The sequence below is a fragment of the Solanum tuberosum genome, unplaced genomic scaffold (genome assembly GCF_000226075.1).
Source record: "Solanum tuberosum cultivar DM 1-3 516 R44 unplaced genomic scaffold, SolTub_3.0 scf00468, whole genome shotgun sequence".
Taxonomy (NCBI): Eukaryota; Viridiplantae; Streptophyta; class Magnoliopsida; order Solanales; family Solanaceae; genus Solanum; species Solanum tuberosum.
Window position 1 is genome coordinate 395,079 of NW_006239401.1, and position 15,446 is coordinate 410,524.

The following is a 15,446-nucleotide window of genomic DNA, read 5'->3' on the forward strand; positions in this document are numbered from 1 at the left end:
GGTAATTAAAGACATAAATAGTGTTTTAAATGTTGTTTTAGCTGTGTAGTTTTATCATATTTATATCTTTTGCTTCTGGGAATTAAAGGCAAGGTTGGTGCAGGGAGAATTAAATTAGTAGCAGTACAGGTATAATAGCAGTACAGTAGTCTAAAGCTAGTGGATTGCATAGTCAACAAACCAGTTGGCAATCCATTCACTACATTAGATGAGTACTACTTCCTCCATCCTAATTTCTGTGTCTTAGTTTGACCAGACACAGAGCTTAGGAAACAAAGAGAAACTTTTGAATTCTTGTGATCTTTAAACTTGCCACGTAGAATGCTGGAATAAAAAAACTTAGAAAGAGACACTCTTTTTGGATAGACCAAAATGAAAAGTAAGACACTTGAGTTGAGACGGAGGGATTAGTTTGCTTGGTTATGAGAAAATGACTTCATAAGAAAAGTCAATTGTGTGGGAGGTAGTACTTCATTCATGTGCTTCACCTTCTTGACTGTTTCATATATTTGACTAATAAAGCTAAGTGCTCACAGAAAAAGAAAGCAAAGAAACATAAAATTCAAATAGGAAACAAAATGGCTTATGCTGCTCTTTCTTCACTTATGCATACACTGCAACAACTCCTTCAGTCTAAATCACCTTTGATTTGTACTGGAGACACCTCTATACAACAACATGTTGAATCTCTTTATCAAGATCTATGTGATCTTCAAGTTTTTCTTGAGAACACCACAATGGAAGTCAAAGATATTGAAGATGTCAAGGTCTTAGAAAAGAGGATCAAAGATGTAGTCTACAAAGCAGAAGATAGAATTGATTCAAGCTTGGGAAGCATCATTCTACTAGATAATGGAGACGACGATCGCGTAAGGGCTTGTAAAGCCTTCAATGAAGAATTGCAACAAGTGGAAAAAGAAGTTTGTTTTCTCAAGAAAGAGGTGATGGTGATCAAGTTTAACAAGCATATTGGATTTAGCAAATTACCAGAATCAGCAACATCTTTCCCTTCATCACGACAAAGTACAACCGAGGAAAAGACGGTTGTTGGGATGAAAGATGACCTCAATACCATACTAAATTGCATCAATGCTCAAACAAAAGAGCTAATAGCCATATCAGTTGTTGGTATGGGTGGTATTGGTAAGACAACTCTTGCCAGAAAAGTTTTTGATGATTCAATGATTCGTTCTCAATTCGATAAACATGCATGGGTCACTATCTCTGAAGATTATAATAAGAGACAAATGCTTCTTGATGTTGTCTCTTCAATTACTGGAATCAATCAAGAAATCATGAGCAATGATAAACTAATGGAGACGGTGTACAAAGGTCTAAAGGGTAGAAGATTTCTAATTGTTATCGATGATCTTTGGAGTACTGAGGCTTGGAATCTTATGCGAAGAATATTTCCAAATGATTACAATAAAAGCCGAATTATACTAACCACTCGTCTAAAGAATGTAGCTAATCATGCTAGCTCCTCTGATTTTCCTCCTCATGATATGTCTTTTCTAAGTTTAGATGATAGTTGGAATCTATTTACCGAAAGACTATTCAAAAAAGATCCTTGTCCTCCACAACTAGAAGTAACAGGGAAGCATATCATACTACAATGTCAAGGATTGCCTCTATCCATTGTTGTCATTTCTGGACTTATTGGCAACATAGAACGGACACACGATAATTGGAAGAAAATTGAGGAAAATTTGAACTCATTCTTTGGTACGGCTTCAGAGCAGTGTCAAGCTATTCTTTCTTTGAGCTACAATTACTTGCCTCAATACTTGAAGGCATGCTTTCTCTATATAGGAAGTTTTCCTGAAGATATGGAGATTCGTGTTTCGAAGTTGATTAGCTCATGGATTGCTGAGCAATTCATAAAGGCAAGAAGCAATACAAGGTTAGAAGTGGTGGCAGAGGAGTATCTACAAGAGTTAACAGATAGGAGTCTAATTTTGGTTGGTGGACGAAGGGCTAATGGAAGGATCAAAACTTGTAAAATTCATGATCTTCTAAGGCAGATGTGCATAAGAGAAGCTCAAATTGAAAATGTTGTGCATTTCACGAACAATTATGTCTCAGATGGCATAAATGATCATCGTCGAGTGATCATTCCATATCTTATTCAGGATTATTTTCGTGATCATCCAGAACATAGGAATGGTAAGATTACAACCCGCAGCTTGATCTTTTTGGGACGTCAATCTTATGTAGTTACTGGAATATATTACTGGCCCTATAGTATTTCAGATTTCAAGCTGCTTAAGGTGTTGGATGCACATGCAATCGGCTTTGATTTCTCTCGTATAATACCTCAACTTGTACATTTGAGATACGTTGATGCAAGAGTTAACGATCCTTCTTCACTGGCCAAGTTGTTCAATCTACAAACCATAATCATTTATTCACAAAAGAAGAATGTGCAGCTCCCAACAGAGATTTGGACAATGTCCGAGATAAAACATGTGGATATTACAGATGTGGATATGCCTAATCCTCCTCTTGGAGAACAGCCTTTGTTTCTGAATAACTTGCATACACTTGCTGTCAAATCCTCTGCTGTTGTGTTGAAAATCTTGAGAAGTTTTCCCAATCTGAATAAGCTAAAGATAAACGACGTACGGAGTACTGAGTGGAATGCTTTTCTTGATTGTCTCCTTGTTCTAGAGGGGCTTGTGACACTAAATATACAAGCAGCAGCATCACTCAATAGTCCATTCTTTCTCTCTAAAGATATTTTCCTGCCTAATCTCGCCAAATTGAGTTTAAATTCTACATTTTTTCCATGGGAAGATATGGCAGTGTTGGCTAAGTTACCAAATCTTGAGGTGCTCAAAGCAGATAATGCATTCTGGGGGACAGATTGGAAACTAGATGAAGATGTTGTGTTTCCTGAATTAAAATATCTCGGAGTTCATCACGGAAATCTGGAAATATGGGAAGCAACAAGTGATAATTTTCCGATGCTTGAGGAACTAAACCTGTCTTGGTTGCATTTCCTAGAGGAGATTCCCGAGAGTATTGGAGAAATAATGACGCTGAGATCAATCGAAATAAAAGATTGCAACTCTGCAGTCATCACTAGTGCAGAGCAAATTCGAGAAAATCAAGAGATCTATGGTAACTACGAGTTTCAAGTTCGATTTGTGATATATTGAAATAAGGTACTTTAAAGCACTCTTTGATTATGAGCCAATTCTTAATATGCTCATTATGTAATTTTCTGTTTTCTTTGGTGACTCGAACCCACAACCTTAGTGTTGGAGGTTCACTGAGATTTTATCTTAGGCAGCCTCAGTTAACATTTTTTATATGCAGGGGCAGGAAAGGATGATCAAAGATCTTCAGTTGGAAAATCTGTTGGTGTTGTTAACACAGAGTGAGATGTAGTAGTGCTTTGAATCTTTGATCCAAACAACTGCTCTTGAGAGTTTAAGCATGTTCTTTTTTAGGCATAATACATAAATATGTCATTTAACTTAATCCCATTTGATATCTATGCCTTCCAACTTTGGATGTGCATAAGTAGATACTTAAATTTGTATATAGTTGAATAAGTAGACATAAAAGGTCCTACATGATATAATACATGTAGGACGTGAATTGTCACGTAAAACGCCAAGTAGCCCATCTTGTTCAACTCTATACAAGTTTAAGTGCCTACTTGTGCACACCCAAACATAAAGGACATAAATATCAGACGACGCCAAGTTAAATGACACATTTATGTATTATGCCTTTGTTTTAATAGTTAGATATTTTGAATCTAATAGTAGTTAGATTCCCATGGAATATTTTGATATTTGATTTGCTTTAATGTTGAAGCCTTGGAGGTGAAATTAAATTTCTACAATTAGAACTTAGATTCATGTTCCAACTTTATTTGTAAGAGGATAAGACAATAATCATAAGTTAGAACAGAAAACAAGCACTCTTCTTGAACTTTTAGTTGAGAAATTATATTACAAATCACAATAGGAGGAGGAGAGAAAAGCCAGCCACTGATGACTTAATTTCAACATGTCTAGCAAGCTTAAATTTTGCTGCTACACAGCCCAAAACTCAACTGGCTTTTTTCACAGATCTGAGTGAACCAGATGAGAAACTCACAGAATCATACTTTTGGAAAATGTAAGCCACAATCAAAGAAGCAGTTAGAGTAACTATATCTTTAGCAGAACATTGCTTGTTTGATTCAGTAGGTCTCCCAGTCTGTGGACCATTAGACCAAAACAAATAATTCAGCAATTCTTTCCCTTTTTCCTTTGTAAATCTCTCCAACACAAACTTTTCAGGTTCATCAAACACCTTTGGATCTTTCATCACTAATGGCTGATAACCACAAAGTAGTTCCCCTTTCTTGATTTCGTAAACTGAATCATGTGAGCTCAGCTTAAAGTCTTTTCTTGCTCTTGCATATTGACTTGGCACTGGTGGAGTAAGCCTAAGTGTTTCATAAACAAAAGACTGAACAAGTTCCATTTCTTTAACACTTTCAAAACTCAAGTTTTCTGGATTTACGCCGACTTTGTCTCTCACTTCTTTTCTCAGTTTCTCTTGCATCTCCGCGTTTTTCTCATCTCCAAGATTCCCCAAAAGGGTTGGCAAGAAAATGGTGAAACCACCAAAAGCATTGAACCCAAGAATGAACAAAAGGTTATGAATGGCTTCTTGTTCTGTGAGCTGAAACTCTGTTTGTGCCCTGTTTAACACTTCCTTAGCTTCATTTTTGACGAATTGAACGAGTTTTTCATAATTACCCTTGACAAGAAAAAAAGGGTATGCAAAAGAATGGACTAAAATTTCTTCAAGGGGTTGAAGAACACCAATGCTGACAGTAGGTGCTAATTGAATAGCTAGCCATGAATCAAGAAAGATGTAACCAGAATTGGCGATTTCCGGGGAGACTGATGGATCAGCGCCGAGGAGAGTGAGGGAGAAGAAGTTAAAGAGGAATTTTTGGAGTGCAGGAAGAAGAGAAGCTTCCTTTGATTTTGAAAGATCTGCTTCAAAAGTTGTAAAAATTGTATCAAGCTCTTTAAGGAGTGTAGGCACCCATGTTTTTGAGCTTCTTTTTAGAATGTCCAGTGAAAAATTCTTAATCTGCATTATACAATGTGTAAGAATTTCTCAGTCCATTTTCTCTAAAACAAAAGAAAGCAAATCAGAACAGAGGAGTCACTGATCAAGTTGCTAGTCAAGAAGGAAGTCAAGTTCATTAATTGTCTTGCGATCATGCAGGTTTATGGAAAGAGTCGCATCCTAAGAAGTATGATGTACATCAGCTAATGATGCATCATGTCTGGGTTGATTCTGTGGATTTTACAACTTGAATTACACAATGACATGACCTATAGACCATTTGGGGGTGGCATTCCTAACATAATTTTTTCAATATTTAAGTTTCGAACTCGAAACCTTTATTCAAGGGTGAAACAATCTCATTAATGTACTATAACTCATGTTGGTGATATGACACCTATATAAAATTCAAAAGAAAAAAGTATCAAAATTGTTTCAACTACCAATACATAATGCTTGTATCTTTTGGTCTATGAGTCTGTTTAGATCGACTTAAAAGTTGGTCAAACTTACTTACAGCTTTTGGAAGTGTTTAACAAAGTTAAAAATAACTAAAAATAAGTTCAGAAAAGGATTAAAACTACCCTTAAACTATTCGAAATAGATTAAACATACCCTCAAACTATATTTCGGCTCAAAAGTGTCCTTTCCATCTAACTATTGGACCACACTTACCGTTCTTTTGAAATAGATTAAATATATCCTTAAACTATATTTCGGCTCAAAAGTGTCTTTCCCGTCTAACTATTGGACCACGCTTACCGTTCTGTTTAACGGAAGAGTTATGTGGCATCCATGTGTGTATTAAAATGTCACATGGACCTCCCCATCGCCAACACACCCACCTCCACATAGAAGTCCTAATTTCAGTCCTTTTTCCCACATTTCATCATTTCACCCCTATCCCTCATTTCATCCCTTTCTCCATTAAAAGACCTAAGCAGATTCCATTACCCTTTAGGTCCATTATAAATGAAAGTTTCTTAGGTCTTTTAATAGAGAAATGGATGAAATGAGGGAACGGGTGAAATTGCGCCGGTGAAAGGATGAAATGTGGGGAAAAAAGGAGTGAAATTAGGGCTTCTATGTGGAGGTGGGTATGTTGGCGTGCACATGTGGAGGTTCATGTGGCATTTTAATACACACATGGATGCCACATAACTCTTCTGTTAAACAGAACGGTAAGCGTGGTCCAATAGTTAGACGGGAAAGACACTTTTGAGCCGAAATATAGTTTAAGGATATATTTAATCTATTTCAAATAGTTTAAGGGTAGTTTTGACCCTTTTCTGAAATAAGTTTAAAATGACTTTAAGATGGTTAAAAATCAAAAGTAGGACTCCCCCTACTATTTATTTTTTGATTTAAAAGTTATTTAAGTTTGACTTTATATTTTTTTTTAATTAAAAACTACTTTTTTCAATCAATCCAAACGAGCTCTAAATCACCAAATTCTTTATTTACAGGAAAACATACTTCTATTATTTAGAACTTTATCTGTTTTCAATTTGTTGTCCAACTTTCTTATTTAGTCCATTTCAAAAGAATGTTTATTTTTTACAATTCTTTAATTTCAACTTTACACATAACATGTTTAAAGCCACATAGTTAAATGACATTTTGGTATTTTCTACATATCCTTAATTTAAGATCACAATATTTAAAAATCTTCTCTACTTGCTTAAACTCCATGTCAAGACAACATAAGCCAGGGGTTGATTGAACGTACGTAATAGATTGTTGCATCTCATGCGATTGGAAAAGCACGAAAAGGACAAGCTACTGACTAAACAATCAAATTGAAATGGAGAGAGTGAATAATAACAGTTACTAAATGAATGAAATAAAACTCAAACACAGGATATTCTTAGACAAAATACTGGTTTTATCGAGGCATAAGCTTGCCACACGAGTCAAATCATGCACAAATAACAAACAAAAAAAATTAAAAACATGTCATATTCATGTTCTTGAAAAAACAAAATAAGAAAAATCTACTAGTGATTTAAGGTGGATATTTTCACATTAATAGTAGCCATGTGTAAAATGTGGATGCCTAGACTGGTTATTTCACTGGATTGTCAACTCACTTGTCATCTACTCCCCAATAATACGTCAGACAAATTTGTGACTTGGCCCAATAGTAGCTTTAGGACAACATGCACATGATCCTGTGGTTCTTGATTCTCCCCACGCATCATTTTATGTGACACTTTTTAAATTTTGAAATTCAAATAAATCTATTTTAACCTTGATTTTTTCATAGATCTGTTAAACATTTTAAATTATCAATTATTGCGACTTACAATACTTTTTACGTGATTTACAAATATATAAATTTCATTCAATTTTATTTTGAAAATTTCATGTACAAATTTTCGATCAAACTTAAACTGTTTGACTTTCAAAAAATAAAAAAGGCCACATAAATTGAGGCAGAGGGAGTATATAATTATTCATGAGATGTGAATAATATTTATTAAAATGGAAGTGATTTCTCCGAGAGGTACAAAACAAGGCACATCCAATTCAGAACCATCGAGGATTCTGGTGGATCATGGATGGATAGAATTTTTTTTACCTTTAATCATAAATTTCATATTCGAGCCTCGATCCTAATACGAATATCAAGAATAGAAAATTTTTGGTAGAAAATGTTTTCTTTTTAATGAATTTCATGAATCTAATATTGAATCTCCAAAATGGGTTGAACACGGGATATAGGAAACCAAAAAAAAAAAAAAACTATCTTACTCCGAACTTTGAAAATTGATTGACCCGTTCGAAATTTTTGATTGCTTAAAAGCTGGCCAAGATTAGAGATGTTGAATAGATAAATTAGGTTGAATTTAGAAGAGTCGAAATAAATTGAGTTAACAAAATAACTGTCAATGAAATGAGTTAAAAACGGAACATAACTCAACTTGCCTAATTCATATAAAATTTAATTTAATTGATTTTAAAAAAAAAACTAAAGCAGCCTTATAGTGATCCCAGACCTGAACACCAAAAAAAAAAAAAACAAGAAACTAAATTCTTTGATTGTTCTTTATATAATTTTTTAAGTATCTAACAAAACTATTTTTGTTTTTTCCTTTTTATGATTTTATATAACATATCATATAATAATTTTTTTTTTTAAATCAATTTTTCACTCCTACATAAAATATTTGTTTTATTGGTTACTCCTATTCAATTATTAGCAATTGTGATTAGGTTTAGAGATTGTATCTCTCATAGCCACTAATAAAAAGGGAAAGGGCCACAACAAAAAAGACTCTTAAACTGAAGGAACAAGCCAAAATATGTACTTAGTTGGCTATTCATGGACAGCTAGCATGGGCCGAACTGTCGTTGTACTTTTATATACATACCAAAATGGTAATGGTCCTTCATTGGTAATGGTAATAGTTCATTTCGAGACACAAAAGCAAAAAAAAAAAAAAAAAGGAAAATTTAGAGAAATTTTATTAATTTAGGAGTTAATTACTTTTATAAATGTTAATTTCTGATCTTACGAATCTTATTGGATTTTGGTATGTGCAGATATGTCTAGATACATATATCTCGAGATACATGAGTCAAAATTAGATGTAATTGTTTTAGATGCACTATATCCAAGTGGATTCGCATACATATGAAAAATATAACAAATCTCGATCGCCACTCTCCTATGTATTTGGTATCTCAGATACATGTGAATCACATTAGATATACATGTATCTGGTGTGATTCGCATGTATCTGAGATGCATGACTATCTTGCTCACCTCTCTCTCCTATTTTGTATATCTGATAGCAAAAATACATATATCTAAGTGTATCTTCCTCAATATATGGTAGGAAACTTTTATTTAGTAATAAAATACGTAATTATTTGAAAGTACAGATAGATTTAGTATATATGGTATGAATGTATGTCTAATAAAATAGTTCTAAGTTGCTTTTATAATGATTAGAACTTTTATCTTATGTGAAATTCATGTAAATATATTGAAATAATATATTAATAAATTAACGAAGAAATATGGCATGATTGTATAAAAACTGAATCTTTTAATAGTTTTCACAATTTGTGAAGTTATCATGAAGAGAAATATACAATATAAGAAATTCAAATTACGTATTCAAAATCCAAAAAAATAACTACATATTAATTTGATTTCATACTATAATTTTGTTAGCATGTTTAAACGAACCCTAAGTCATGTTGATTGAGAGGAAGACAGTGAATTTTATTTAAAAATTTATAAATCTGATAACTAAATATATAGGCAAAAATTTTAAACGTGCGTTCAAGAACAAGGGGTGTTTACTGTAAAAACAATGTGAAAGACTGAATGGAGGAGATATTTTCAATGTCATAACTAATAAAATGTTGACACCTGTACTGATATTTTCAAATATTTAGTTCATAAGATAAGATAAGATATCTCACTATTATATTTAAAATTAAATTTATAATACTCTATCTAATTAAAGATATAACTAAATTTAGGAAAAAATTATGCCTCAAATTTAATATTATTTTATTTCATCTGAAAAGTAGAATTAATTAATTCCAAATTTATAATCTCAAGACTATAATTTCGAGATAAATTTATTTGTAAACTAATACTTGGAGTATCAAAATCAATTGTCATATGGTGGTCATTTTCTTTTACTATTTAATTTGAAAGTGATAAAAAATTATATTTTCTTCATAGTTAGGCAAAATGTAAAGGAATGGCTGAAGCTAGCTTACAAAGAACTTTTATCTCCGTCAGATATTTTCTAATTTTTATGATTAAATTACGAAATCGTGACAATAAAAAATAAAAAAGAAAAAGACCAAATATACCTCTTTATTTTCATCTTTTAGCTTAGTTTGTCTCTAATTATACAGCTTAATCAAATATACACCTTTTATATCAAAATATTAAAATAAAAATAAAAAACAACCCTCATTTAGTTGGAATTTCCCAAATCAACTAAAATAAAACGATTCATAATCCATTATGAATGAATCCTCAAATCACAAATTTTCATTGTAGAAACATTTAGCCTATAGTCGAGGAAATTATAATTCATTTTTAAATGTCACAGAAATTTTAGTCCCACATATCTTAAATCATTTGAACTTAGGACCTGTTTGTCCATAGATTTTTCAAGTAATATTTAGGGAGAAATTTGGTAAATAGTGTTTGTTCATAAAAAATTTCATTATTTGGCAAATATTCCAAATTTTCAAATACTAGTTTTTTCTAGTATTTGGGCCAAATCTCTCATTATTTGAGATATTTTAAATATTGAAATTTTATACCAAACTTTTATCTTTTACAAAAACACCCTCTATAGTAGTTGTTTGTGTTGTATTACATAATTTTTTACGTGAACACCAAAGTAGTGATGAAATATTCAGTGAATATGAAAGTGATGATATGGTTGTTGATGAAAATGATAAACAATCGCCTCAGGATAACAAAACCACGTGCTTTGTCTACTTCACGATGTATGGAATGATGCTTATTGCACTCACTCCAAACTACCACATTGTTCCAGTGTCATGAACACTACTTGTTATTTGTTGCAACGAAAATCTAATTGACTTGTAATATAAACTTATTGTTAGTTTTGATAGTTTTTAAAACTTATAAGTATAAATCATATATTTCTAAAAAAGTGAAATATGTTTCCAAATATTATAGTTAAACACACGGTGAGATTTCACTCAAACAATATTTGCAAAGAATATTGGAAATCTATGGTCAAACTAGCTTAGTATGTACATTGAGTCCCTATATTAATCTCCTCATCACCCCACTACGATTAAATTATCTAATCATAGTACGAGGACTCTCAACGGCCAAAAGGGTAACAACTTTTTGGACCTTGGAATGTATTTGGAGTACACGGAGCCAGAATTTTACTTAAAGGGTTAAAAAATATCATATAAATTTAAATTTGTGATCTAAATTAATTTTGAACTCGGATCACTTTATTAGAATCTTTATTTGTGTTTATGTCAGAGATCAAAAAACTTATTTATAAATTTAAAAAAAAACTTAATTTTGAGATTCAACTTAACCCACCCTGAACACAAGGGTCAAAACACCTAAAAAAATTTGTATGAATTCGAGTAGATACTTCAAGTTTTTTAAAAAAAATAAAAATTGAATGGGCATTTGTATATAAAAATACCGAAATTTGAAAATGAAATTCGGAGATTGGAGTTGTGTTTACACATGAATACAAAAAGATGTTAATGAATTTTTGTGAGTGATAATATCTTTTTGAAGTTTTTCGCAATCCGAAATTCAACTTTCAAAAAAATTGTAACAATTCTATGTTCAAACAATTTTCACCGGCACAATTTAGGGAGATGAAAAAGTGTATGTATATACCTGGGCATGTTTAGGTTCAGAAGTATCGAGATAAGCACAAACACGCATATCTCCAGTATAAACCACACTCGGCATGAAATCCCCAACAAGCACATTAGCTTTCTCTACTATCTCCATATCAAACAGATGCGAAAACGATTTCACATCTAAAACCGCCACCACATTTGGATTCACACTGCCTACGAACGGAAAACACGGCGGCACGTTCGTTCTGAAAACCGTGCTTTTGTGCTTTTCCATTCTCTTGGTGAAGAAATTTTCGGGCTTTTGGAACCAGAAATAGTCTAATCGATCGGCGATTGGCCCTAATAACGGCAATCCGTAGCTGCCCGGAATTGTACGGACGGGCAGAGTAACCGGCGCCGGAGTTGATAGAGGAGCAGAACTCATTATCGGTATCATTTTATTTTTTTTCAATCTGCTAAGTGGATGCGATTGCTTGAGGGAAATAAATACGTGTGTCTATTATAATGTCTGTTTCAGAAATATCATAGCTCTTATGTGGGTGTTGTTACAAAGAAAGATGCGTAAAATAAAAATATATTATCGGTTTATCGCTATGAAATCTAGTAAATACTAATAGGAGAGTGAGATTGGTGGAAAATGAGAGTTTGGGGGTGGGATAGTCAAGGTATAGGGGTTGAGGGCGTTGGGTGGATGGGGAGGAGATTGTAAGCTGGAAATATCATTATCAATATGGGTTGTGGTGCAGTGGTAGGACTATTTTACGCTTAATTTGAAGTCTAGTTTGAGCACTGGATATGAAGAAAACTTTGTTGGGAGCGCCACGCCCGAATGACCCCTGTGATGCATGATCCTGATTTACTCGAAACTCTAATGCAAACTCTAGATATCGGGTGAATTTTATTTTATTTTTTTAAAAAAAAGAATATCATTAATAAAAGGGAGAATGACTCATTATGCAAATGACTCGCATATACCCCTACCGTTATAAAAAGAACTCACATATACCATTCATCTAACGGAAGTAAAAAAATTAGTTTTAAATTTATATTTTTGACTTTTAATTTTTTTTAAATAGGGTATATGTGATCCTTCTAGCAAAGTACGTTCAAGGTATATTTTAATCTTTTTCATACATAAATTATTTATTGACTTCTTTGATCATCATATTTGAGTTTCTTATTCTTATTTTTTTCTTTCATTCTTTAATGGAAAGAAAAAAAATTAAAACTAAATTTTTTGTGGCTATATTAAATTTAAGACATTTTTCGGCTATATTGTAATTTAGTTTTTTGATAATAAATTGGGGCATCTAAAATAAATTTTAGAAGAAAATTAGTGAAATATATATAAATGAATTTGACCATCAAAATAATAAATTCAAATTAGTCGTTGAAACAAAAAAGTCAAAAGGAAAATACGTGTGAGGAGGATCAAATATAGCCTATAGGATTATATTTTTAAAAAAAACTAAATTAAGTTTATTTTTTTTCAATCCATTTAGAGGAAAAGGGTATAGTGAGCTATTTGTATAACAATAGGGATATATATGAGCCACTTTCATAGCGAAGAATATATCAGCTCTAATGACAAAGTTGATGATATATCATGCCATTTTCCCTTAATAAAAATATGTTCTTTGCTTTTGTTAGGGGAGATATTTTACTTATTTTTACGATATTTATTTTGAGAAAATCTTTTTCTTCGTATCGACACACCCTTTATTAGTACTTATTAATTTATCATGTGTTGTTTTTGTACTATCCTTTGGTCTTTCCCAATTCATCCAAAGGGGTTTGATGGTTAGGGAGTACAATGATTAGATTACTTAGTTGGCATTTGGCTATATAATTTTCGACCTTAAATTTGAAGTTTGATTTGAAATTATTAGTATTATTAGTACATTTGAATAGAACTTCAATTTCATGTTTGTGGTTTACAAATTGACTCATAAGTTTATATTTATTGGTATCCAGATAACACGATAAGAAATTATCAAATCAAATACACTATGTTTGATTGGTATGAATCCCATTTTGGATGATTTTATTGAAGAAAATGAAGGAACTGAAATAATCACCAACCCGCAACACAATTTGTAACTGAGAAGATACCAATGAAGATGAGTTGAATATAAAAGTGTAAATTTCATATATAACATATATTATAGTACTATTTTCAAGCTATAGCAGTAGATTTAGACTTTCAAGCTATAGCGTTAAAAATTTCAGGTTATAACAAATTTCAAAAAAAAGAAATGTTTTTATTAATTGGAAAAACCTTTAAAAAAAAAAAAGAATAAACGAAATTAAAAAAAAACGGAATTAGAAATAATAAAGAAAAAAACTGAAAAAATGGAAATTAGATGTATTAATTAAATTTGAATTGATTGATGATAATTATTAATTAGCATAAATTTAGGAGATTCAAACTAATTAAAAATATTTGTTTTCCTTAATTCACTCTAATATGTTAAAATTAATTAAAAAGTCTTATTTTATCCATTTTCAAAAAAACAAAATAAAATCAGATGTAATTGATGTTGGTGCAACATTTAATGATCTCTGTTTTAAATTGTAAGATTCGTTTATTCCAGTATTTATACAGATTGTATACAACTTCATACATCTTTAAAAATACTTAATCCACGCTTGTTAAGACAATATAATTTACAATTTTGTTGTAAATTGTCCGGGATGAAAAAAATGTAAAACAAAAATGTAATTGAGGTTGTTACAAAATACAATTATCACTATTTTACATTGGCATAATCGTTTATACAAGGTATTTATACCTGTTGGATACCAACTTCATTTATTTTTTATTTTTTTATTTTTTTTGTGTTAGAATATGAATTTGGATGCCAAAGGTGTACATTTTGGATACCAATTATAAGTCAGAGTTAGTTCATGAACTCTAAATTAGTAGTATGATTTCTTTTTAGTTAATAAGACATTGTAAAATCATAAACTCTAAATGTTGAATCCAATTTGTATGCATTTTGTATATAACTGTTATCCTGAGAATTATTATAGTTAATGTGTAATTTATCTTTAGAATGGTGTATCCATTTGGAATGCAGTCTGTATATAACTAGTATCCTGCGATTACAATAGTCAATCTATAATTCATATGTAATTGGTATCTTTTTGAAATAAAACAATGGATATTATATATATCAAATACTAAAGCTGTAACAAACACAAAAATATCGTCCAAATTAAAAGTAAAAAAAAAAAAACTTGTAATTCTAAAAAGTCTAAGGTGCAATCAACTATCTCAAATTTGATCTCCGTGGTCTTGGTGTGGGATAATTGCAAGTATTCGGAGCATGTTCTTTTGCTATGCGGGGTCCATCAAATTTGCTAGCAACAGTGCCAGTTACTTCACTCTCGTTGGTCGCGCCATCATCATTCTTTGTTTTTCCATAATGCCATATGATTGTGGCATACCTTTGACGATGGTACTTTGCATCGATAACAACAGAACGCATATAAAAAATTCTATTACTGATGTATTCAGCAAATAGACACGTGTACAAACCACAATCACTGAAAAAAATTTGAAAGAAAATACATTTTATATCATTTTCATACCAATGTTAAAATTTAAATACATTAATGAAGAAATTGAAAAAGAAACCTTCCTATTAGAAAAAAATCCCAATTTCATATCAATATTAGTTATAATTTATACAAAATAGAGTAATTTAACAATTCATACCATTTGCATACCAATATTATATCACATTTCATATAATATCCCAAAATCATATATTAAAGTCAGATTCATATAAGTATTATTCACATTTCGTACAAGTTTCACCCAAACAAAAGTTTCGAAACAACAATAAGCATAATGTGATATTTTTAGCAAAAAAATCACTAATTTGAATAATGTGAAAATAAATTAAATATAATACTTACCCTAACAACTTTTTTTGCCTTTTTTGGATATTCGAATTTCTGATTCCTTCTTTTTTGTTGTTCTTCTTGTTGATGATTTTGAAGATTGA

General features: G+C 31.5%; 2 protein-coding genes across 2 annotated transcripts; one reads left to right on the forward strand and one right to left on the reverse strand.

Moving 5' to 3' along the window:
• Positions 1–460: 460 nt before the first annotated feature.
• LOC102587033 (putative late blight resistance protein homolog R1B-16) lies at positions 461–3,812 on the forward strand. Its single transcript, XM_006364116.2, has 2 exons — positions 461–3,167; positions 3,322–3,812. The coding sequence occupies exon 1, from the start codon at positions 579–581 to the stop codon at positions 3,159–3,161; it is 2,583 nt and encodes an 860-aa protein (XP_006364178.1). The 5' UTR covers positions 461–578; the 3' UTR covers positions 3,162–3,167; positions 3,322–3,812.
• A 253-nt stretch (positions 3,813–4,065) lies between these two features.
• On the reverse strand, positions 4,066–11,869 carry HPL (fatty acid hydroperoxide lyase). Its single transcript, NM_001288400.1, is given in 2 exon segments — positions 4,066–5,106; positions 11,468–11,869. Coding segments are annotated over 2 exon segments (1,443 nt in total).
• Positions 11,870–15,446: the final 3,577 nt, after the last annotated feature.

Coding starts and splice junctions, on each gene's coding strand:
- LOC102587033 (XM_006364116.2), top strand. CDS start 579: ATGGCTTATGCTGCTCTTTCTTCACTTATGCATACACTGCAACAACTC.